The sequence below is a fragment of the Plasmodium inui genome, assembly GCF_000524495.1.
Source record: "Plasmodium inui San Antonio 1 unplaced genomic scaffold supercont1.31, whole genome shotgun sequence".
Lineage (NCBI taxonomy): Eukaryota > Apicomplexa > Aconoidasida > Haemosporida > Plasmodiidae > Plasmodium > Plasmodium inui.
In genome coordinates, this window is record NW_008481865.1 from 3,511 (window position 1) to 27,808 (window position 24,298).

General features: G+C 30.7%; 6 protein-coding genes across 6 annotated transcripts in view; 3 read left to right on the top strand and 3 right to left on the bottom strand.

Moving 5' to 3' along the window:
* Positions 1 to 575, top strand: part of C922_04852 (hypothetical protein) — a gene marked incomplete at both ends in the record, with an annotated part of 4,032 nt that extends 3,457 nt beyond the window's left edge. The window contains one exon of the mRNA XM_008820426.1: positions 30 to 575. Coding sequence (XP_008818648.1) covers positions 30 to 575 — 546 coding nt within the window. The remainder of the gene's footprint in view (positions 1 to 29) is intronic.
* Positions 576 to 3,911: 3,336 nt separating this feature from the next.
* Positions 3,912 to 9,140, bottom strand: C922_04853 (hypothetical protein; the record flags this gene model as incomplete). Its single annotated transcript, XM_008820427.1, has 1 exon — positions 3,912 to 9,140. One exon carries the CDS (start codon positions 9,138 to 9,140, stop codon positions 3,912 to 3,914), a length of 5,229 nt encoding a protein of 1,742 aa, XP_008818649.1.
* An 8,064-nt stretch (positions 9,141 to 17,204) lies between these two features.
* C922_04854 (hypothetical protein) lies at positions 17,205 to 17,468 on the bottom strand (the record flags this gene model as incomplete). Its single annotated transcript, XM_008820428.1, has 1 exon — positions 17,205 to 17,468. One exon carries the CDS (start codon positions 17,466 to 17,468, stop codon positions 17,205 to 17,207), a length of 264 nt encoding a protein of 87 aa, XP_008818650.1.
* A 1,759-nt stretch (positions 17,469 to 19,227) lies between these two features.
* C922_04855 (TatD DNase) lies at positions 19,228 to 20,744 on the top strand (the record flags this gene model as incomplete). The annotated part of the gene is made up of 3 exons (XM_008820429.1): positions 19,228 to 19,514; positions 19,678 to 19,778; positions 19,870 to 20,744. 3 exons carry the CDS (start codon positions 19,228 to 19,230, stop codon positions 20,742 to 20,744), a joined length of 1,263 nt encoding a protein of 420 aa, XP_008818651.1.
* A 1,175-nt stretch (positions 20,745 to 21,919) lies between these two features.
* Positions 21,920 to 22,539, top strand: C922_04856 (hypothetical protein; the record flags this gene model as incomplete). Its single annotated transcript, XM_008820430.1, has 3 exons — positions 21,920 to 21,973; positions 22,172 to 22,303; positions 22,483 to 22,539. 3 exons carry the CDS (start codon positions 21,920 to 21,922, stop codon positions 22,537 to 22,539), a joined length of 243 nt encoding a protein of 80 aa, XP_008818652.1.
* Positions 22,540 to 24,009: 1,470 nt separating this feature from the next.
* Positions 24,010 to 24,298, bottom strand: part of C922_04857 (hypothetical protein) — a gene marked incomplete at both ends in the record, with an annotated part of 5,036 nt that continues 4,747 nt past the window's right edge. The window contains one exon of the mRNA XM_008820431.1: positions 24,010 to 24,270. Within this exon, the coding sequence (XP_008818653.1) occupies positions 24,010 to 24,270 (261 nt within the window). The remainder of the gene's footprint in view (positions 24,271 to 24,298) is intronic.

Genomic DNA, 24,298 nt, shown 5'->3' on the forward strand with positions numbered 1-24,298 from the left:
CCATCGCCGCCATACCACAAGGCACTCAGAACCCTACCATCGTAGCCATACCACAAGGCACCCAGAACCCTACTATAGCTGCCATACAACAAGGCACACAGAACCCTACTATAGCTGCCATACAACAAGGCACACAGAACGCTACCATCGGCGCCATACCACAAGGCGCATACAACCCGATCATCGCCACCATACCGCAAGGCACATACAGCCCTAGCATCGTCGCCATACCACAGGGCGCATACAACCCGGGCATCGTCGCCATACCCCAAGGCACCTACAACCCTAGCATCGTCGCCATAGCGCAAGGCACACAGAACCCTGCCATCGCCGCCATACCACAAGGCGCATACAATCCTATCATCGCCACCATACCCCAAGGCACCCAGAACCCTACCATCGTGGCCATACCCCAGGGCACACAAAACCCTACCATCGTGGCCATACCACAAGGCGCGTACAACCCTAGCGTCGCCGCCATACCGCAAGGCACACAGAGCCCTACCACCAAACACGTCACATTCGAAATGGAGACTGAAAACGAAGCGTCCAAGCAGAAGAAGAAAAAGAAATGAATGAGCAGTCGTACGTACGAAAGAAAACGCTGCGCCTATTACGGAAGTGGGAAGAAACAATACTTGTGTGATAAATGTGTGTATGTGCGCACAGTAACACCACGCGTCAACAACATTGATTCCACGCCGGTTGGACCAATTCCATTCGAAGCTAAGAAAGCTACACAAGGAAGAAAAAAAAATAATAATAAACAAATAAATAGATAAATAAATAAAAAATAAAACATTGTTATTTTATTTGTTCCTTTTTTTAATCATCCATTTGGTTACTTTTTATTTATTTATTTCTTTTGTTTTGTAATTCTGCATATAAATAACAAAAATTACGGATAACTTCTTATCTGTAAGCACACATATGCACGCACAAAAATCTTTATTTGAGTTATCACAACCTTCCCATTTGTACACTTCCCCTTGGTGTTAATCATTCGTGTTAATCATTTGTGTTAATGATTTGTGTTAATCATTTGTGTTAATCATTTGTGTTAATAATTTTGTATCATTTATCATTATACAATTCCTGGACATTTCCCTCAGTGTTCAGTTCAAATATATATAACTCATCTCCCACGCCCTCCTCTTAAAATAATATTTGTCTATATGTCTTTTATTATGTTTACAATAGAGATATATATTTGTATTTAATGTGTAAGTTTTGTGCTCCACCTCCCACATAATTTTTTTTTTTTTTTTTCAATTATTTGGACCATACCAAGGGAAAAATGGCCTGGGCTACATATCACTCTCACCATATGAAATTCTAAGTCTTTCCATATGCGGGTTACACTTTCTTTTTTTTTCCCGCCACTGATAAATTCTCACGGAGAAAAATGTTCCAATTCCAAATAGTGAAAATTTGCCATTCGCATTCCCATGCAAATAATACTAAATAGAAAAAATAGAGAACCACATCGACATGTGAAAAGGATGCAGACGCGCAAGTTACACTCATAAGGCGAACTGAAACAAGTGCTGCTCCCTATAATGGTACATTCTCTTCGCATACGCGGATTTGTAAATATGGGCGTGGACGTCCCTCAACGATTTTTTGTTTTTTTTTTTAATTAAATGTGCGAACATTTTCAGCTCATTTTTACCAGTTCAAACTTCACACAAATCGGAGATTTTACAAACCCCCCTCCCGGCCAACAAATATCATCTCCCGTTTTTGATAATCCTTTTGGAAGAATCTCCGTGTCGTTTTATTCAATATACGTCCACTTCACCAAGATGAGTTCCCCACTGCTCACATTTGCATAAACATAAGTGATGTAAAAAATAGTGACGTATGCAACGGTACGTAGGTATCTATGCCTATTTTTTCTGCTCAAAAATATGCTCATAAAAATGCTAATAAACAATCCCACTCACCCCCTTTCACCTCTCCAATTTTTCCAACACGCAGATTGTAATTTACTCTGCCAAGGGCACTTTCCTGAAATGTGAACAATTTTTCAACTATCAAAGTGGATAAGCGCAAATAAAAATTTCTATTAATTTGTTTACCATATAGGTACTGCATGTCCCACACTCCAAGCAGAAATAGGTCATTCTTATACATATATTCAGGCCTTTTATCCCACCATGTCCGCAGATTATTCATCTGTCTTTAGTTCCTCCCAGAATTGCCCTTTTTTTCTTCCCTCTTAAATATTCCACGGGCATTCGATTCTGCTTTTACTCATCTTCTCCATCGTCTTGCTAATTTCGCCTCTCATATGGGCACGCTGTGTATGGGTCTTTATACGTCTATAGGTTTTACTCTTTGCATATGCAATATAGGTAATCATTCCTTCCCTTTGCTCATTTTCTTATCCTTCCAATTCCGGACATTGTTAAGGTAACGCATGGGGGGTAGGCGTATTATTCTTTGGCACAATTTACCCCTTCGATGATCTTACTAAATTTTCAACATTGTTAAAGTCAAAGATATTACACCCTCAAACGTATTCCAAAATGAGGATACATAACTCTCCCCAAATTAGCGTATGATCCCTAATCACTCCCATCTCCCATTTACTCATTCTCGAACGTCATTTATGCATATTTCTTCAGGCATGTCTCGTTTGAACCTCCGCAACCGATGCATGTATTCCCCGTCTCGTCGTCCACCACAACGTTGGATTAATGCATAAAAGTGGAAAAGGCTTCTACGTTACGCAATATTTTTTACAAGTAGGAGCAGTAAACACTATTAGGAGTGCAATGCATACTGCACCTCATTGAAATTGCAATTTAGAACGGGGGTCATTTTCCAGATAAAGACAACGTTATTTAAGAAGAAAAAATAAGAATAAAATGTTTTTTCGGTAATATAATTAACAGGAACATGTGGCGAAACGAACTACGTGAATGATTTATTTGTTGTATGTTTTTTAATTTATTTTTTCCTTCATCCAATCGATGTGCACGACTCGTAGAAATAAAAACGGACAAGGATTGTGTCAAATGGCCGTACCGGTAGAGCAACTCATTTTGTTTCCCTTCTGAACACATACCTATATGATGTTACATAATTGAAAGAACAAATGGGAACATTTCACTTTCTTCTTTTTCATTTGCGTTTTATGAGGGCGAAAAGTTCCCACTCTCCTCCTTCGCGCAATAGTGTGAACCAAAGTACTTTATGAAGGAGACATTTGGGGGGGGCCAAAAGAGGGGGATACCCCCCGAATGCGTGAAAATAACTTTGCCCTAGTAGCATGTTCCACTAACAAGAGGTACAGAAACGTGGTTACGCCTTTGTCTTCCTCCTTTGGACGGGGTGAACTTATTCTCTACATCATCATTCGGTATGTATGTATGACAATTTTTGCCTTTAAAAAAATGCCTCCCCCGTTTTAACGAATAAGGTAAATTTAAAATAGGGAAAAGGATACGGGATATTTTGGACCACCTGTACTACTCTCACGAATTAACTTCACCATTAAAAAGGAAAATGCGGGTTAGATAAATGTAATACCGCCCATTTCGTCCTAAAGGTGCCTTTCCACGTTATTTATCTATGCACACATGTGCAGGAAAATTTTCAACTGAAGCGTTGTGAACCGCTGTGAAGAGATGAGCATTCCTTTCTGTCCTTTCTATTTTTTCTCACAATGCATTTTAAGAACACTGCTCTTGTATCATTTCTACTCTTCTCTAGTTAGTGATTATTCTTAAGTTAGGTTCATGTGTGAAAAAGGAAGGAAAAAAAAAAAAAACACGCACTGTAAACTTTTAAAAGCCTATACCAAATAGTGTGGGTAGAGAAGGCACAAAATGGCAGCTTCCATACAACAGGTTGAACGTGGTATATAGAGGTATACATGTGAGCACATTTGCGAAACGCCCTAGCTAGCCGTCCTTTTCGAGTAACTGTGCCAATTCGGACTGCGTCTTTACATCTTTACAACTGCAACGGTGAGCCACTTCCCCCCTCCTTAACACATAAATAAAATCACAACAGGATAGCGCGTGGGGGTCATGAGAAATGATTAAAATCGTGTTATCCGGGAAGTAATTCTTTATAATATAATTAAACGGTTTTGCATCACCAATGAGAAAGTTATTCAAATTCGAGTCCACGTTAGTAAAATTAAAAATGGGAATTTCATCAATTAATATCAACTTATATTTTTTCCTATTTAAGAAAAGACGAACTATAGAAAGGTACCGTATGCAGTCATCCGTCAATGAAATACTGTTGCTCGAAATGTTAGTCTTCCTTTTACCTTCTTTTTCTCTCTCCCTCTCATCATGTGCATTTTTCTTTTGTTGATATATGTACTTGTGCAAATCATGCATGTTCAATTTTATGCCAATCAGATCCAAAGCGTTAACAATTTCTTCATCGGTAAAATTTCTATACGGGTCGATAAACGTTCTGACGTTCCAGTTGTGAAAAACGAAAGAGGACTGTGGTAAAACGGTGATAATTTCATTTTTCTCCCTCCTTGACATAGTTCTAATGTCTCTTCCTTCTACTGTTATTTTTCCACTAACAGTAGGAATCAGACCTAGGATGGACAAAATAATTGTGCTCTTCCCTGAACCTGACTTGCCCACGATGCCGATTTTCTGCTTTTTCAAAGCGTAAATAGTGACATTTTTTAAGGATGGATCTTCATCTTCATAACAATATTTATTACTATCCTTATCTAGAACAACTTTTTTCTTGTAACTCACGAATACGTTCTCGAGATAGACACCATATTTTTCTTTCGATTGCTCTATGGCTGGTGGCTCTACAATACCGGTAGTAGGCAATGGGGGGGAGGACGTACTTTCTCCCGCATTGTCAAATTTACATTTCGTCTTCATTTCGTCACATTTCGGCGTAACTTCTCCCCTTTCTGCCTCTAAGCAATCTTTTTCATGCGGTAATTTTGAGAACTCCTCTAGCCTCTGCACACAACACATCTCTTTCTCCACAAAGGTATAATCACACAGGAGAATTTTTGTTAACACCCCAAGTCTTGAGGAAAAAGTAATACAATACCCAATTGTGCTTATAATTTTCTCGTAATTTTTTCCTTGATACAAATTTCCCATTCTGTTGTAAAAGATATGAGGATGCATAATGAAATAGCTAGTTAATATTAAAAAGATAAGCCTAATGTAGAAAGATGCCCATATAGTTATTGCCCATTTTAGCAGGTAATAATTTTTCAAGGTCTCTACGTATCGCTCGTATATACTCAAATGGTAGGAATTTTTCTCATACACGTTAATTATGGTTTTTCCTGATATCGTGTTGCTATATATGTTACATAATGGGGAGTGACACCTTAGGTATCCTCTTTGAGCCTCTTTACACCCTCTGGAATATTTTTTAAAAACCAAAAAATAGATTAATAAAACAATGAAAGGAAAAACAATAACGGCATCTTTCATCATACAAAATAATAAAATGACTGACAGAACAAGTCGAAAAAAGAGGAAAATGCATTTATAAAATCTCTTTAAAAATCCATTGTCTAACGAATAAATATCTGTAACAAACCTATTTATGATGTTCCCCAAATTGATGTTGTAGTAGACATACATGGGCACGCTCAAAATGGTCTTCAGCACATCAGTGTGCACTTTCACTGCTGAAATTACCGTGCCATATATGATAAACATGAAACAAAAAAAAGATGCTATTACCGATATGATTGGCAATATCACAAATAATTTTAAATACTTCACTTGCTGTTGCAGAATTTCATTCGAATGCTCTTTATCATTTCGTGAAATTATACTAATCATGCTTAAAATGAAAAATTTGATTTCATCTGTAAAGATAGATATAAACATGAAAATCATTATGTACAGTATTAAAACGCGTCCAAGTTTGCTCAGAAGCCACCAGTATGTTGTTAATTCAATGTTTCCTTTGAAAAACGATTCATCTTCATCATCCTTAGCAGGATGGACATTTGCGTGGCTGCTTCTATCCTCCAATGTTTCAGACAAAATTCCGTTCCTTTGCCTGTCCACTCCTGTTCTGCAAGTCCGTTTCTGTGTCATTTGATCAGCACAACCATTCATCTTCTTACCCGTGTTAATGATATAATCATTTTCCAAAAACAATTTACTCCCTGCGGCACGACCTTCCTCAGATTCCGCCGAACGGGTGTTATTTCTTTTGAAGGAACCTCCCTCGTCTGCCGCTTCTATTTGGCTTCCACGTTTCTCGGGTTCTTCTTCACCTTCCTTACCATGCTTTCCGTTAGGTCCTTCTTCACGCCAGAACTCCAATTTTGTGCTGTCCGTGCTTAACTCCCTTCTACTGACGGCGCCGTCTTTTTTTACATTTTTCCTTTTAACATAATCTGATACACTCCCTGCATATTTTAAAGTGTAATTCTCTAACTCGTAAATATCTACTTTGTATTGGATATTTTCAAAAAGGTCATTAATAAAAAAGTTCTGAAAAGTGCTTTCATTCATAGACACAACAAAACTGCAATAGTCTTTGAAGCTTTTATTTTCCTCTTTGCAAAATAAATTATAAAATATATTTTTAGATATCGCTGGGTCTAGAGATGTGAAAAGGTCGTCCAATAAATACAAGGAAAAATCGCTTCTACCCCTTAGACATTTTTGAACATGGTCCTCGTCGAAGGGAAGAACACCCTGGCAGAATGCACTTGTTTTGTCTTTCTTATCATTTGAAAAATCAGTTCCATTGTTTCTCTGGGTAAAATTCTTATCTACACGTTTTTCTTTCTCACCCTTCGGGCTCAATTTATGCAAATGCATGTAGTGATGATATAAAGCTCTCGCCAAAGCAATTCTAACCTTCTGCCCTTTACTTAAATTATGATCATCGTTAACGTACCGCATATCACCATTTTTAAAGGAACTTATATCACTTGACAACTCACTCTGTTCAATAGTGTAGCGGTAAATCCCTGAATTGTATTCATTTCCAAATAAAATCATGGACCTTATATTTCCTATGGACAGCCAACTATTCTGGGGAACGTACAAAATTGGCATATTATACAACACATTTTTAACATATAAACAACCGTGGATCAACTGATTCTCTCCTAAAATAGATTCGAAAAGAACAGTTTTACCTGATCCAACATTTCCAATAATTATTGCTAAGGTATTATTTTCTAAGCTAAAATTTAGGTTCTTCAAAATGTACTTCTCGTGCTTCCGATCGTGCTTTTTTGTGCCAAAAAAAGCATTTTCTAATTTTATTATCAAATTGATTTGCTCCTCTGTTACATTATCATCCTTGTTAATCTTTTTCTCTCTTCTTTTCGCGTGTATGCTACTACTACTACTACCGTCATTGGAGTAATCAACTGTTGTCTCGAAACACACTTTCCCTGTCCCCTTATCTGTACTGTAATTTACACCAGACAGTATTTCTCTATTTATAATATTTACGTTTCGCACTCTTTTATAAAAACAGGAAAATCTACAACATTTTCTGAACCTCTTCTTTAACTGGATGAAATATTTTCTATATCTCGAACAATCTTCTCTTTCATTTTCGAAACATTCTCCAACATTTGATGTGTTAAAATAGTTATTCATTTTTGAAACGTACCTAAAATAATTGTTAATATCGCTGTAATATAAATGGTGATTAACATACTTATTTATACGCGCAATATTCACTATGCCTTCCATTATGTTATTCATTAAATTAGGAAAGTTAGATACACTTGAAATTAAAGATTTATAGACAAATAACGGCATAATAATTGAACTAAAATTAACTTCCTTTCGATTGTCTAATTTCTCTCTTATAAACAAAAAAAATAACAACACTTCAACTATGTCTGCTGATACGGCATTTATAAAAATGCCTACAGTGCCCAAGTAAAGTCGTACTTTGCAAAACAGCATTTCCTTTTTTCGGACAAAATTTATATAATTAAAAGCAAATGATTCCCAATTGAAGATTTTCATTAATTTAAATTCTTTCAACACATGATGTGTATTATCTATCCTCTGATCCCTATATTTTAAATACTTACTCTTAAACAGGCTTGGCAAAAATGAAAATAAAATCATTGTGCTGTACAATACAACAGACAGTAATACTCCAGTTTTTACAGCCTCAGAACCCATCCTCAAGTAAAATACATAAAAAGATAAATAAAATTTGACAAATATATTAGACAGACTAATGATAGCACCAACAAAAAGTACTAAAGAAGGAGTATCAGAAAACATAATATTATAAATGTTTATGCTAGATGAGTCCTCTTTCCCCATATCTTCTTTTTTCGTCCTATTCTTTTTAAAAAAATTTATTAAATAAAATTTTCTTTTAAATAGATTATCACTATCATTCTTCTTACAAATCTTAGTCATACAAGAAGGATTTTTTTTGACACTGTTACGACTTTTTCTCTCCATTACGCCTAATAGCGTATTCAAAGATTCTTCTCTATTTCTATATACAGAATGATTCGTCAAATCGTTATTACGACTATACAGGTTAATTTTGTAAAGGAAATGTATTAGTGATATTTCCATATTTACTAGAAATTCATAATAATAAAAATTCAAAATAGAATCAAAAAGAAATTCCAAAAGTAATAAACCAACGATGTACAATCCAAATATTACTTTCGAATTATTCAAAAAAACGGGGAAAGATGGAATAGTTTCACCTTTTAAAATGAGCATATATTTGTCTATAGATCCTCCAACAGCAATTATAAATAAGGTTTGTAAAATGTTAAAGATAATTATTGAAATTATGCGAACTTTAAACGTTTTAAAAACTGTCCAAACAATATTGTTATAATATACATCATATTCCTTCTTTGCCCTTATGTCTCTTGAGTTATGACAATGTCCAAGCACAAAATTACATTTTTCATAAAAATGTTTATAACTACATTTTCTTACATAAATTTTTCTTAAATTCTGTTCCAATTCAGATGAATAATGTGTGACATTGTTGTTTTTTCGTAATGTAGGAAACTTAATTTCATCTTTTGTAACATTATTTAGAAATTTCGTCACCCAGTGAAAGGTTATAAAACTAAAAATTGATACATATTCTGGTTCTTCGTCGTTGATCTTATCTCCACGCGTTTCCCATTTTTTAAACATAGTCATCTTTCAATAAAATAAGTGTTTGGTTAACTTTAATTTGGCTTATTTTTCTTACACACGTGTTTGTATATTTAAATTGACAAAAAAACACTTCGAAGTCGGTAAAATCTGTTAAGCTAACACCTTTCATCTTCAAATCATGTAAGTTGTGCTATTAAAAAACATACACGGCATAAGTTTTATAAAAACTCGATCTGAAAATTAAATATCTAACTGGATATTTTTATACCGAAATATTAACAACAAAATTAAAGTATAGAAAACGAATTTATAGACCCTTAGTTACTACTAAAATGTGTTCACAAAGGGTTAATATGAATAAGCTCGAAAATTCGTTAAATTAAAAAAGAATTTAAAAAACATCCTTGTCAAAAAATCTTCATTTCATATAACATATATGTTCTTGCTACAAAGCATAAAACGCTATTAATTTAAAAAAAGAAAACACATGGGAAAAAGAACTTTATAGATGTGACAAAAGAATTAAGCAAAAGAGAAAAAAGAAACTATTTATTTTAAAAATGGCGTGAAATTCAAGAGAGTTAAAAACGCAATTTTTTAAATGTATATTATGCAAGCTTATAAACATATTAATTGCATTGAAATAAATTTTTTTTCTGTGAATTTTTTTTAAAGCGCAATAAAAAAAAACACAAAGTCAAAGAATAAATGTAAAACAATATCTGTTCTTAAAATATATAAATAATATGAATTAAACATATTTCATGATAAAATAGATGCATCTTAAAAATTGAAGCAATATTCTGATGAAAAATAGAACCTTTAAACTTTACATATTAGCTAGTTCTGTGGACTTAACTTTTTTATGGGTAAAAGCGTTAATCCAAGCCTATAGGACATACAATATTAGTAAAAAAAATTGTGTTAATAGAGTTATACCTTCACATACATTACTGGGATAGTTTAACCTTTTTTAAGATTCTAATTTTTTTCACTCTTTTCCCCAGAATAAAAATAATTTTTTTCAGTTTTACAATGACTATAGAATTTGCATTATTTTTTCATGAAGTGAATCCTGTATGTTTTAATAAGAAACTGTTGTATAGAATTAAATTAACGTTGGTTCTTCTTTGTTAAATGCTAAAAAGGTTAAACACTTTACACTTTATTTTATCATTTTTTACTTCTCTTATCTATGCTTTCTTCAATATGACCTATTTTCCGAACACAGTTAACATAATCTGAATTAGTTTTTAGAACAACATATCTGTTTCACTAAATAAAACTTCGTTTCGTGTGTAGAATATATGCAGAGATTCATTTTCATCATTTTAGGTTGTATTTACATTTCATCTGTGCTTAATTATAACGTCTTTAATTTGTTATTTATAAATATAAGACATTTATATGTACTTTTTTATTTTCTTCTTTAATTCTTTTTGCCTTTCACACTTTTTGGCCCATTTCATGGATATTAACCATTTTAAATCATATTTCCCCCCTCCAGAATATCGAAGAAGCCATAATAATGTGTATGCCTAAACGTTCATAAAATTGAAAATAAGTGTATATAATTTTGTTAATTTGTATATGTTCATTTTTGAAAGTGTTGCATGAATTATAAAAATTGGACAACATTGGATATAGGCATTTGTGTTCTCAGCTTTTATTGCATTATCATTTAATCTACAAGGTGTACATCGTATACATGTGAGAAAAAAAATTAATGTAGAATTGACCACCCTTTTTTAATTTCTTATGGAATTATAAATGATGAAATGGCTGTTGTTCGATAAAGCATAATAATATGTTTGCAAGTGTTCTTTTTTTCCCTTAGTGCATTATAAGAGTTGAAAAGTAATTCTGCTATACATACTATTAATGATTCTCTTATAGCAATTTTAAAGGTATATAAATTATAAGCAAAAAAAAAAATTAGTTACTGGATAATGCAAAAATAATCTAAAGATATTTTTCTCTTTAAAAATGCTAATGCACAGAACTTTTTTTTGTATAAAATTCGGCAAGTGCGTCTATTCTATGTCAATCTAAAAAAAAGTTATATACACCTTCAAGAAAAGGGTAACATAAGCTATTGTTGGTAAACCTTTCCATTCAAACATATATGGACGATGTAGGAAATGTCTTTTTTGTTTTCCAAATGAAAAGGATTTTCAAAATTATGGTAAGTTTAGAAGAGTTCCATTTTTATAGATTTATTTTCATACCAGTTGTGTGAGTTTTGTAATGTGTGTCACCATGATAAATGAGTTCTATTTTTGTGTCATTCTTTTTTCCCAAAGGGTATGTATATTAATGAAGACAAAAATGATTTTTTTTTGCTAAAAGTTTAGGTATTGTTATATGAAATAGTGATACCCATTATATATATTTTTATGAAATAGATAGATCGTACGTTAAATTATTTGCATACATATTAAAGGAGCACTGTTATGTGTGAAATAAGTAAAACGAAAAGAACCTTTAAGATTGTCTTTCTTTTTATATAAGACAAAGTAACAAATACGCATTTGAATGTTTGTAAAATAAGTACAATTCTTATGTATCTTTAAACGTTTCATGTTCGTTTAAATTCATTATAAATGAAAGATTCAAATTGAAAACAAAATTCTATTCAAAAATAAATTAATTTAGTGGCACATAAGATAGAATACAAGCAAATAATAGAACGAACAGACTTCATATTTCCTTTACGCAGAACTAATAGGATTGCCTTATTAGTTACCTTAATTTTGGTTATATGGCACAACATTAACTTTTGAATAATTCTTTTAAAGATTGCATTTGTATTGATTCTCATCATTCCTATACAATATACATTTCTATTTGAATACTAAATATAAATAGACGACAAAAATGACATAAAAAATATTATAAAATAGAGATAAATATTATGAAATGTTATTATATTTATGTAAAATAGCAAACCATAATCAACAAAATAATATATAATTTAGAACAATAATAGAGACAGAAATTGCAAAAAGAAACTAGATATACAAGTATAAAAAACTAAAGAAAAAAGAAGCGACTTTATTATAAAACTTATTTTCAATTCAAAGGCGTTAAATAAACTTCATATATGTCTAAAATGAATGTATATGTTGCTCTTAAAAATATGAAATGTCATATGAGATAATAAAATATGATGTGAACCAAAATGAGACATAAAAGTTATTATGTCAAAAATGTTAGTACATGAGAAAAAGATTCGACATATAATATCATATTAATAAATGATTTAATTAAATTAAGAGTAATAAGTAATAAAATACAATTAAAAAAATTATATAATGATAAGGAAAATAAATTTGTAATACGAAATTAAAAAAAATAAGTTTAATGATATATTTATACAATATTCATTAAAAAATTAAAAAAGGAATTATAATTAAATAATTTATATAAGATAATTTAATTAAAAAAATAAATTAATTAAAATTAATAATATATATATATAAATATATTAATAAATTTAAATAAAATCAATACACATATATATAAATAAATTGATTTTAAATAAAAATAATATATGTATGACAAATTAATTAAAAACAAATTAAATATTAAAACAAATGAATTGAAATAATTTTTATTAAATAATATAGTAATAAATATATAAAATAGATATATTAATAAATAAATTAAATATATTAAATATATTAATAAATAAATTAAATATATTAATAAAAAAGAATTACATATATAAATGAAATATATTCATATATAATAAATAAAACAAATATAGAATAAATAAAATAAATTTATGATAAATAAATTAAATATATAATAAATAAATTAAATATATAATAAACTATAAATTATATATAAATAATAAGAAATGCTTTAAATTATCTTATGTATTAAAAATTAATTAAATATAATATTTAATTAATAATATATATTATGAATTTAATAAATAAAGCACCCATTAGTTTATTTAATGATATTAAAAGAAATAAAATATGTAATTAATTAAACTAATCATTCTATAATTTATGTCATTATTATTAATATTTAAATGTTATAATTATATATTATAGTATTATTTAATTATCTTATTAATTAAATATGTGTAATTAGTTACAAAAATATAAATACAATAAATAATTTAATATTATTAATTTAAATAATTATTATAATAAAATAAATAATAATATATATAATAAATTAATTAATTTAATATAATTAAAAAATAAATACTTAAATCAATTAATAAATAAAATAAATAATTATTAATAATAAATAAATAAAATCATATTTAAATATATAATAATTATTAAATAAATAAGAAATAATAAATTAATTAAAATAATTATTATTTATTTATATAAAATATAAATATTATTTAAATAAAATTAGTTTAATATTAATTTATATATATATATTTTTCTTATAATATCTATAGTTAATTGTATATATTATCAAATTGCGTATATTAATATTAAAAAAATACATTCTTAATATAATTACATTAATTTTTATATATTTAATTATTTAGATTTTGATAATGGAATAAAATTAAATAATTTAAAAGATGTTTTATTTTTATAATTTCCGAGTTATTTGTAATTATTTTGTATTATTATATAGAAATATTATAATTAAATTTATATATTTAATCTAAATATATAAGTTCTTAAGAAAATAATTAATTAATAAATTAAATTATTAACTATTTATTTTAAAATGTTATTAAATAATAATATTTTAAAAGAAGTTAAGTAAGTAATAATCTAATAAAAAAATAATTCATTTAATATAGTAAACAATTGACTATATTTTATAATAAATTATCCATTATATAATTTTAATATAAGTAAAGAATTAATAAAAAATTAAAGTAACACATAATAATTAATTAAGTAAACATATTAAATTAGATAATTAACTAATTATATATTGAAATAATTTATATATATATTAAAATAATAATTTTAATTAATATATTTGATAAATTAATTTTAATAAATTATTTATTGTTAATTTAATTTTAATTAAATAAATATATTAATAAATTATAATTTAAGTTAAATATATAAATAAATTCACATTTTAAATAACAAAATAAATAATATTTTAATTTAAATATATATATAAATAAAATTAATTATTTTAAATAATTAAATCATTACATAAAAAATTAATTATTTATAAATATGAAATTAAAGATAATTATTTTACATAATATTAAATAAATTTAATTTAATAAATTTATTTTAATCAAAATAAGTAGTATATAATGATTTAAAAAATACCTTAGAAGATGAATACAAGTCTTCGTATTTACTAACTGTTACATTTAATTAATTTAAACAATTGAGTAATTGCAAATAAAGAACTTTATATAATTGTGTGTTAATGAATTGTTTTAATTAAAATGTTATGTGTGTATAAGAGAAAATTATTGAATGGTTATTACATTAATTAATATCTGAGGGTAATATATATGTATACAATAGCAACAGTTTAGTAGTTGTGTATTAAGTACGATTTATATTCTATTTTGTTTTTGTTCTATATTCTTTTCACTGACATGAATGTAAACAATTTTAGTATAGCCATATCCCTCTATATACTATAGAAAAGTGCATTATAGAATTAGAAAAAAAACTTATCGTATGAGTTGTTAAAACCATTATTAGAACACATAAGCAGAACCCAGACTATTTTTTTTTAATTTTTGATCACATAGAATTGTAAAAAATTATTTAGCAGTTTTCAAATTGAAGTTACAATTGATATATTTATTATTTCTATTGAATATAACAAGATAATTCTGTAATGGTTCAACACTTAACTTTCTTTTGGACATCATCATACTTTTCTGCCCAAACGTTTTTCTTGTCATAATTCATATTTTTGTTAAGAACTATGATTCCCTGTTAAAAATATAATAAATTGTTTGCGTGTTAATGTGTCATTTTCTTCACATATATGTATATTTTATACGTGACACATTACACCTTTACCTATTACATTTTTTAATAAAGTGATATTTTTCAGGCCAAAAGATGTCTATATAGTAATTATGGTGCATCCTTTTGATTTGCCATAAAAAATGTCTACAACCAATCTCATATTTTAAGGTTTCCATTATAAATATTTCTGTTAATGCGCCTACGTTATGTTACAAATGACATATAACATACAAGTCTATGATGCTTAATTTGTTCAGAACTAACAATTGTTGATTTTTATTGCATCACACTTCAAAATCCTAACTATCGTCAAACAAACGTTTCATTTAGAACTGCTATTAATATTAAGTTTCTTATTTATTTAATCGTAAAAAATCTCTTTACTTTTAATGTATATTACATCATTATTAAAAAAAACAATAACATTTGCGATTGTCTTTAAGACCGTGTGGTACATCTATCGCAAATTATAGTTTGTTACTTCTGACCTATAACTGTGATATATATGTCCGATTCTTCAGGTGTAAGACTTTTTTATATCCGAAATATTGTTAAAGAAATGAATTCATAGAGAACGAACATCCTTTTAAGATTAAGGTGTTTTAAATATTGATGTATTTAGCAGTGATTAGTAGAGCATGAGAAAAAAAATGAAAGCAATTTTGGAAAAGGTAGAAAAAACCTTGAACTCATTTTCCATATTTCAACAAGAAATTTGCCATAATTTAGTAGTTTTTATAAAAGGTTCTAAATTTCTAATGAAGTCTTTCTTTTTTCCGCGGCACAATTAAAAATGTGTTATATTATCACTAGTACATATTTTTTTCTTTTCACTAGTAACACTAATTCATTTTAGGTTGATAGTAGAAAAAAATAAGAAATATAATAATGAAATAAATTTACCCAAGCAAGAACACCCTTTATGTTATCTTATTCGAGAGAATATGCAAAGAAGTCCTAACTAAAAACTTAGAGGTGAAGAACAAATGTAAAAATAGTGGTTCTTATGAAGACATTCAAATACGTGTGAAGCATTTTTTAAATAGGAAAAATTAACATTCCGCATCTTTAGGATTTTTAATTTTCATTTTTTTTTTTTATGTAGGATGGAAACCCAATTTTTCCTATTTTATGCTTTTTTTTTTTTTTTGGTGTGTTAGTAGAAGCTTCGATGATCACGTTCCAACAAACTTGTTGCAAAAACAACTTTGTTTATAATTCTTTGTCAATAGGGAAAGTCTTTATTATTATTCTTTTATCTTTGGGGGATGACATTTGAAAATAATAAAGAGGATTCCCATTTCGTGAGACGTGTTCATATAAGTGTGCAAATTTTAATTTAGTTAAAAATGAATTCTAAATGTCTGACCTATCGTTGCTATATATACTAAAGCAAAACATTTTAAGACACATATTACTTCTTTCCAGAAGACAGCCTTTAAAAAAAAAAGAATCGCAATTAAAAACCATTAAAGTTTAAAAAAGGGAAACTGGTTTTACTTTTTCCCTTTGCATTTATTAGGTTATTCTGAACAGATACTTTATTTAAACCAACATCTGCAAAAGAAATTTTTCATTTTCATGTGTCTAAACGGTTTTTCTGTCTTATTTCGCCTTTTGCACATAAATAAGAGTGTAAAAGCTACGTACGTCTATAATTCACAAAAAATAATGATAAAAATAAAAAAGTGGCAGAACATAGTATGCAAAGCACGAAATGGTGGGTTAAGAGTTAAAAAATTCCTTTTCAAGTTTATTGTAAAAAAATGTATATTTTAACATTAAAGGTGTAGGAAAGCATGAAGGAAACGAGAGTATTTTTTCCCTTTTGTATTTATTAGTTTTGTAAAACTTTGATTAATGCAAAATTTAATCCTATGCAAATGTACGTGATATGATGCATACTGTAAGAGCAAAATACACCTATTAACTTGTGCTCCTTAATTATTCAACGATCTTACTATATCCTTAAGACATTGTGCAAATGTCTCGATTTTAGATTCATGAAATTTACTTTCCATGGAAAATTTTTTTGCTATGGGTTCATTCAATGCTTTCGTTGTCTAATATGTAGAAATCCTCTTGCTCTTCAACTATTTTGCTTCCTGCTTCTACGGCTTCATTTCTTCTTAATCTGTTTGAACGTTTTCTTCTTCGGAGCTGTCTATAATGAATAGTTACTTTTGTCATTATATCTCTTATGCGCATCGTGTTTTTCATCCCTTGATCTTATTTTTAGTTCATTGCCATTTTCTAATTTGATAGTATCTACTTCTCCATTTAAGAGCTTCCTAATTGCCCTGGCTGCTTGTTCTGTTTCAGCGAAATCTTGATTGTTCATGTGTTCTTTTCCCATTATAGCATGAACCCACAGGACAAATAATAATGTTATGTAGAGAGTACATGGGGTCGCTAAGAGAAGCTTCATTTTCTTGGAATATTTGGACAACAGGATGTACGACTTAAAAGGTGGAAGAAATTAAATTATGTATTTATTTAAAAAAAGTTTAAAGGACGTTTTCTAAGGTTGAAATGTAGAGAAATTTAACAACTTTGTCTTAAAATTATAAATTGAGAAATGTATTTTACATGACAAAAGAAACAACTTACATTTAAACAAAAAAAAACAGCTGTTAAAAAGGCAGAAATTAGCTAAAACATATGAATCGTTAATACATTTATATATTTTTTTCCAGCTAGCTACTAAATAGCTATTAAGGAGAAATGTTTGAAAGAATTTCTCACCAAGTGTAAAGAAGCTACATATTATGTATATATATAAATATTTTTTTTTTTTTTTTTTTTTGTTGACTAGCCAAGTTCATTAAATAAAAAAAAAATGCTAGCCTTTTGTTTTATTCAGAAAAAGTCTTTCGTTAATGGTTAGATGAATTTTCCGAGTACCATAAAGCGAAGCACTTGAAAAAAAAAGGTAAGTCTTATATGATGTAAAAAAAAGGAGAAATCTTTTAACCATATTTAAAATAAGGGAGTTCCTGATTTATTCCTATTAAATGTAGAAGCATACATCCATCATTTGCATGATTTGTTCTTAATGGGGTTCCAAGCTAAACATAATCTCAACACACGCATGACAGAGGCACAGGTTCATTCTAACATTAGTACTTAAAAAAACATACGTATGACCAGACAACTGAAACCAAACATCAATGGAAAGTATTTATCCCAACGATGTATAAAGTATCCATATATGTGGTAAAAAGATATTTTATTTTCTTCAAATAAGGGAAATAACCTAAATGTGAAAGAAACTTAATCGCGAATTCTGACGTACACCATACGATTCACACGCTCACGATTCAGCCATACTTTGACTTTGAAGTTCCGTCTTTTTAAATCTTTCATAGATGCATATGAATAACAACATAATTGAAATCAGAAATGAGTTTTCCATTGTTCCCAAGACAGATTATTTTAACACATTCTTGGGGTTAATTATTCGTGCTATTTGCATTGAAATGAAAGCATTTTGAAAAAGAAGGTCTGAATAAAATGTTGTAAAAATAAAGAGACAGAAATGACAGACCCTCATGAAGGAAACTTGACAACCAGGAGAAAGTTACGTTAATTTTGCTCAATTTAAATTCAGAATATATCTTATTTTGTTATTAGAACAAAAAGCAATGTCATTATTTTTATAACAGGCAGATGCGCTCATATATAGAACAAGAACGCATGATAAACTTTGGGAAAATGAATGAAATACTTTAAAGCCAAACGTTAAACTAGGGATGTACGATCCTTCAAAAATAATTGTGCCACCGCCGCTTTGTTAAAAGGTAAGAAATGATATGCTGAGGTTAAAGAATTCACTAAGGAGAAATTTACGTACATTTTTAAAAATGTATACACATTTTTTCATTTCGCTGCACTCTATGTTTCATTTAAGCGCTTCATTTTAATCCTTAATAAAAAAAAAAAAAACAAAATCATAACAAAGTCGTGGCAAACATTGGGCAATGCCAATGCATGGAATGTTAATTCTTATCCCACATGTATCTCTCTAACAATAATGAGAAAAAAAATTCCTAGCATAGCATATTTTAAAAATTGTCAAATGAAACATTTGATGTTGATAAACACGTGTAAAGTATATGCTCCTCCAATGAAGATATACAAATGTCAAACATATGAAAAAGAAGGGATATATATAACAAAATGAAAATATGAAATTAATTTTTTACCTTCTCAAATGTGTTGTTATTTTAATATATTTACATACCATTTTTTTAGAAGCCAACGCTGTAAAGAGATTTAAAAAGATAAGATTCTTCATTCCTTTTGAAAATAGTAGAGTGTTGCACAGGGAAAAAAAACTTACCCTAAAAAGTAATAAGAATATACAGAAAATGGAAGTTCAGGGGAAGTTATTCATTGACATAGGGGCAAATTTGACTGATAGGATGTTTGATGGAGTTTATAGCAAGAAGAAGCATGCGAATGACCTGCAACAGTAACGAAAAGAGCTACGCATATTCGCGACTCGCTTTTGTATATGCGTATATTTATGCTCACGTTTCCTCACGTTTGCCCACGTAAGACATATGCGCGTACAAATGCATGACCACGCACTACCGACATTCCCCACACTGTCCACCGCATGTTCCACACAACAGCGTCTTAAATAGAGCCAAGAAGAACAATGTTGAGAAGATTATAATAACGTGCACCTGCCTGGAGGACATCGATAAATCCCTCAAGATCTGCGAAACATACGGTTCAATTTTATGTTTGTTATTATATAAAAATGAAAATGTGCTTGTGTCTTCCGTTGACTAATTTACCCCTTTCATTCATTTTTAAAACAGATCCGGATGGCAAGTTTCTTTTTCTTACTGCTGGCGTGCACCCCACAAACTGCTACGAGTTCATTGAAAAGAATTTCATGGAGGAAAAAGACAAGCAAGCAAAAAGGGAGTTTGAGGAATTTATTAACTATTTTAAAAATGTGAAATACGCGGCAGAGGAGAATCCCAAACGCGACGACGGCAGAGCGGAAGGACATAACGCAGATTCAGCTAATGATGAAATAAAAGACGAGGAAAATAAACATTCTAGTGAAACACAAGGGGATGTGCTCAAAATTCCTGGATTCGTGTATGACAAAAAGGAGCAAGATTATTTAGAGAAATTAAAAAATAAAATAACAGATCATAGCAACAGAATTGTATCCATTGGTGAAATAGGTCTAGATTTCGATAGGCTCTTTTTCTGCCCCAAATATATTCAAATTAAGTATTTTATATATCAGTTAAAATTAGTGGAAATGTTTAAACTACCCATTTTTCTGCACATGAGGAACTGTTCTGATATATTTTTTGAAATTCTGGACAAATACAAGCCATTAATTGAAGGCGTTGGAGGAGTAATTCATAGTTTTACAGACAGGGAGAAGATAATTGAAAAAATAAACACGTACAAAAATCTATACATAGGGGTAAATGGGTGTTCCTTAAAAACGGCTGAAAATCTAAATGCCGTGAAGAGAATACCTCTAAATCTTTTGCTGTTAGAAACAGATGCGCCATGGTGTTCCATAAAAAAAACACATGCCTCTTATCACTTCATTCAAGAAAAATATGAAAAACGGAATTACACAAACTTGAAAAAAATAAGAAATGTAATCCAATGTGACGACGAAACTATTTTTAAGGAAAGGAACGAGCCCTATAATATCGTGTAATAAAAAAAGAAAGAATATTGAACCCGTAAAGCCTTCACATGTCCATGTTTTTGCATATGCATGTAATGCCCGTTGCATCCTCGTTCATAATGAAAAACTGCTATGTTATGCTCCCCCGTGGAAAGCATTTCATCTCACATATGCCCATGAGCCATTTGCAAAAGTTACCCACCACTGTAAAAATAATTTTCCCTCTTGTGTGCATTTGCTGTGATGAAAAAAGGGATATATATCGCCACTCTTTTGCCTCGAAATTGAATTTTCGCAAGAGTCTTCTGTTTACATTTGCCGTTTCGCTATTTTCTTATTTTTCTCTGGGGGTAGCCCGTCCGTTCTCCCTGCGCACGTGCTAGGCGCCTACATAGATATGTACATACATAAATAAGTACACGCAGGCAAAGCGCAAATACATCTATGCAGCTACACGCGCGCATATATATATATAAAAATACCTGTGCCGCCGTGCACATGTGCGCTTATACTTGTGCGCGCCATTTGCAAATACCTTTTCGCAGGGATATAGCCGAAATCACATATAAAGTAAGGGGGTCCACCATCCCGTTCGATTCATTCTGCAACAAGTAAGCAATCGATCAAAATTTGTTCACTTTACTTTCGCTGATGTACATGCGAAAGTGTTAATGGTACATTGAAGATGCGCCTCCTGCATTGTGTACTTTTGCATAGAATAATTTTGCTACTAAATTGTGCAGTTTCCCCATTTCATCTGTTTTTTTTTTTTTTTTTTTTTTTTTTTTTTTTTTTTTTTTTTTTTTGCAATATGCATTATTTTTCTCAAATTAAGTTTCATCTTTGAAATGGTAAATATGAGCTTCACGCAGGGAGGAACATACCATGTTCTGCTGTAGGTTCATGTAGGGCATCCCCTCATATATGCATATCTTATTTTTCCTTTCTTTTCCTCCTTTTTTCCCCCCTTTTTTTAATGTATCATGTTAAAAAGAGTCCGATGCAACACCCTAAATCTGTTCAAAAAGCTGCGGTAAGAAATTTCATTTGGTGATGTACACACGGATATATCTTGACCCAGGGGGAACGAAATTGCCTTTTAAATCGTGCGGAGGAAAACAAACCAAGGAAGGAAAAAAAAAAAAAAAACGAGCCCCAATACATAGCAAGTTACAATCATCAAGGAGTACATCACACCGAATAATATGGAGAACACTAAGAAGACAAAAGCGGACACGGTGAAGGCACATTTAGAAGCGGTAAAAAAAAAAAAAAAAGAACCCATCCCGAATTTCATGTTCTCTAAATAGTCACCATTTCAATGTGGATCTTAACAGCTTCGTAGATGGACATCCTGTTTTGCCGTGCTCACCTTTTCTTGTCCTTGATTCCATTTTTAACGACAGTTGTAATCATCTTTTTCTTTTTGTATATCTACTTAAACATGCTACCTCCAGATTGAGCAGTGCAAGGAAAAAAAGGAGAAGTACGTAAAATGTTTTAATAACTGGTATAAGAATAATTTCCTCAAGGGTGACCTAACGCAAGCATGCGATGACTACTATGAGGACTATCAAATTTGTGTCCTGGTAATGATTTGCACAAACAGTTTCGAAAGCGCATCGTTTGAATGAGCCCACGTTTTTCTACGCCTCATGTGTGCGTTGTGATGCACCCTTTGCGGACGCACACACTGATGCATGCGCTTCTGCTTCCGCTTCTGCTTCTGAGCGGGTGGACATGATCCGTTCTTTTTTTCTCCCTGCAGAACGATCTTAATAAGAAGGGGTTGGGGCACCTGACGAATTTGCCCAAGGGGAAGTGAGCGAGGTGGACGCAGCGTCACACGGGAAAAAAAAGATTTTGGCTTCTCGCTAGGTTAAGCTTAAACCCATTTGTCGTACACGTTTTAATCATACACTTTTGAATCCTACACGTTTGCCTACACGTTTGCCTACACGTTTGCCTACACGTTTGCCTACACGTTTGCCTCTTTTTTTTTATCGTGTTTATCCCCCCCTGATTTTTTACAGCGATTGGTCATTTTGTCACGCGGCCTATTTGCTCACCTTTTTCCTTTGGGGGTCGCTGGCCGCCGCCGCACCTTCCACGGCGAATTGTTTTAGAAAACAAATTGAATGAATTTTTTTTTTTGTTCTTTTGTTATTTTGCTATTTTGCTAATTTAATAAAAATTTAAAAGGGAAAGAATGCATTCGCAAACGAGCAATATGTAAAGTTTGCGCCACACTGGCGCGAGTTTCACACGAGGCCCTCGAGACCCTGACGCAACGTCTAGATATATGTATGCGCATTATTATTAAAATTACGATAATAGAATTAAAACTGAAGGCATGCACAATTGCTTGAAAAAGGAGAGAGCTACATATGTTAATAAATAATCACACATAAGTAGTTAAAATGAAAGTTAACGGAAGTGCGCTGGTGAAGGTACAGATGAATTAGGTATCAATGAGAGTAGACAGAAATAAAGACGGGAAAAAGGTTCAAAGTTGTAGAAACAAGGGGAGAGGAAAAGCATAAACAATGAACATGTGGAAGAAAAAAACAAGGATCTCGAGTGAAAAATTTAAACAAACAGACACACAATGTGTCCAGTTAAAAAAAAAAAAAACACAAAATTAAGAAATAATTAATTAATTCTTTACAATAAAAGAGGGGGGAGAGGGGAAATAACAATAATTATAATGATAATAATAAAAATAATGATACTGCTAGAAATAACGCTAATAATGACGGTAATGATTTTTTGACGATTCGGATGAGGACGAAGTGGGAGGCAGGTGCTAGGGTGGAGACACTGGGAAAGAATAGGCTTAGCCCAATTAAAAATGTTTTTTTTTTATTTATTTTTTTTTTTTTAAAAAAGTTTACTTTGTCTACTAAGAGCTGTGCTTAAAACGTCGGGTTCATGGTAAGCTCCCCTTTTTTTGGGTCCTATTTGAACGGATTAACCTCAACACAGGGGACATCACACGGGACATCAGTAGGATTTAACATTTTTGCATGCTCCGACACGTGTACAGGCGGCCATGCTACGGTGTCTGTGTCTGTCTCTCTCTACATATATATATCTGCATGCTCATAAAGTTGCTCATTTGGGGAATACTTCTCATTGTGCACTTTGCCCGTTGATACCTAGCCAAAAAAGTTGTGCGCTTCCGTTTGCCAACACTGTTCTGCTTGTCCAATGGGTATAATATCTTTCCTTCTGAATTGCATTTCCCATCACCGTCATCATATTAGCATCGTGAAGGGGATGCTCCTGGACGGGTCTATATACACGTGCTGTTTCTGCTATTTTCAAAATGTTCATTCGTATTATTTGGATAGAAAAAATGCTTCCTATAATCTCTGTTCTTCATTACATAATCAAATTTATTTCTCCTTTCGGCATTGTCTACTCCGTTTAGTTGATTACTGCCAAAATTCTTTTCTCCATGCATTTCGTTGTTTATTCCATTGTTAGGAAAGCCTTCCATGGGGTACCCCATATTATAGTCATACATAAAATCCGGGTACCCATTACTGTACTGCTGATTGTACATATGGAGGGGGTAATAC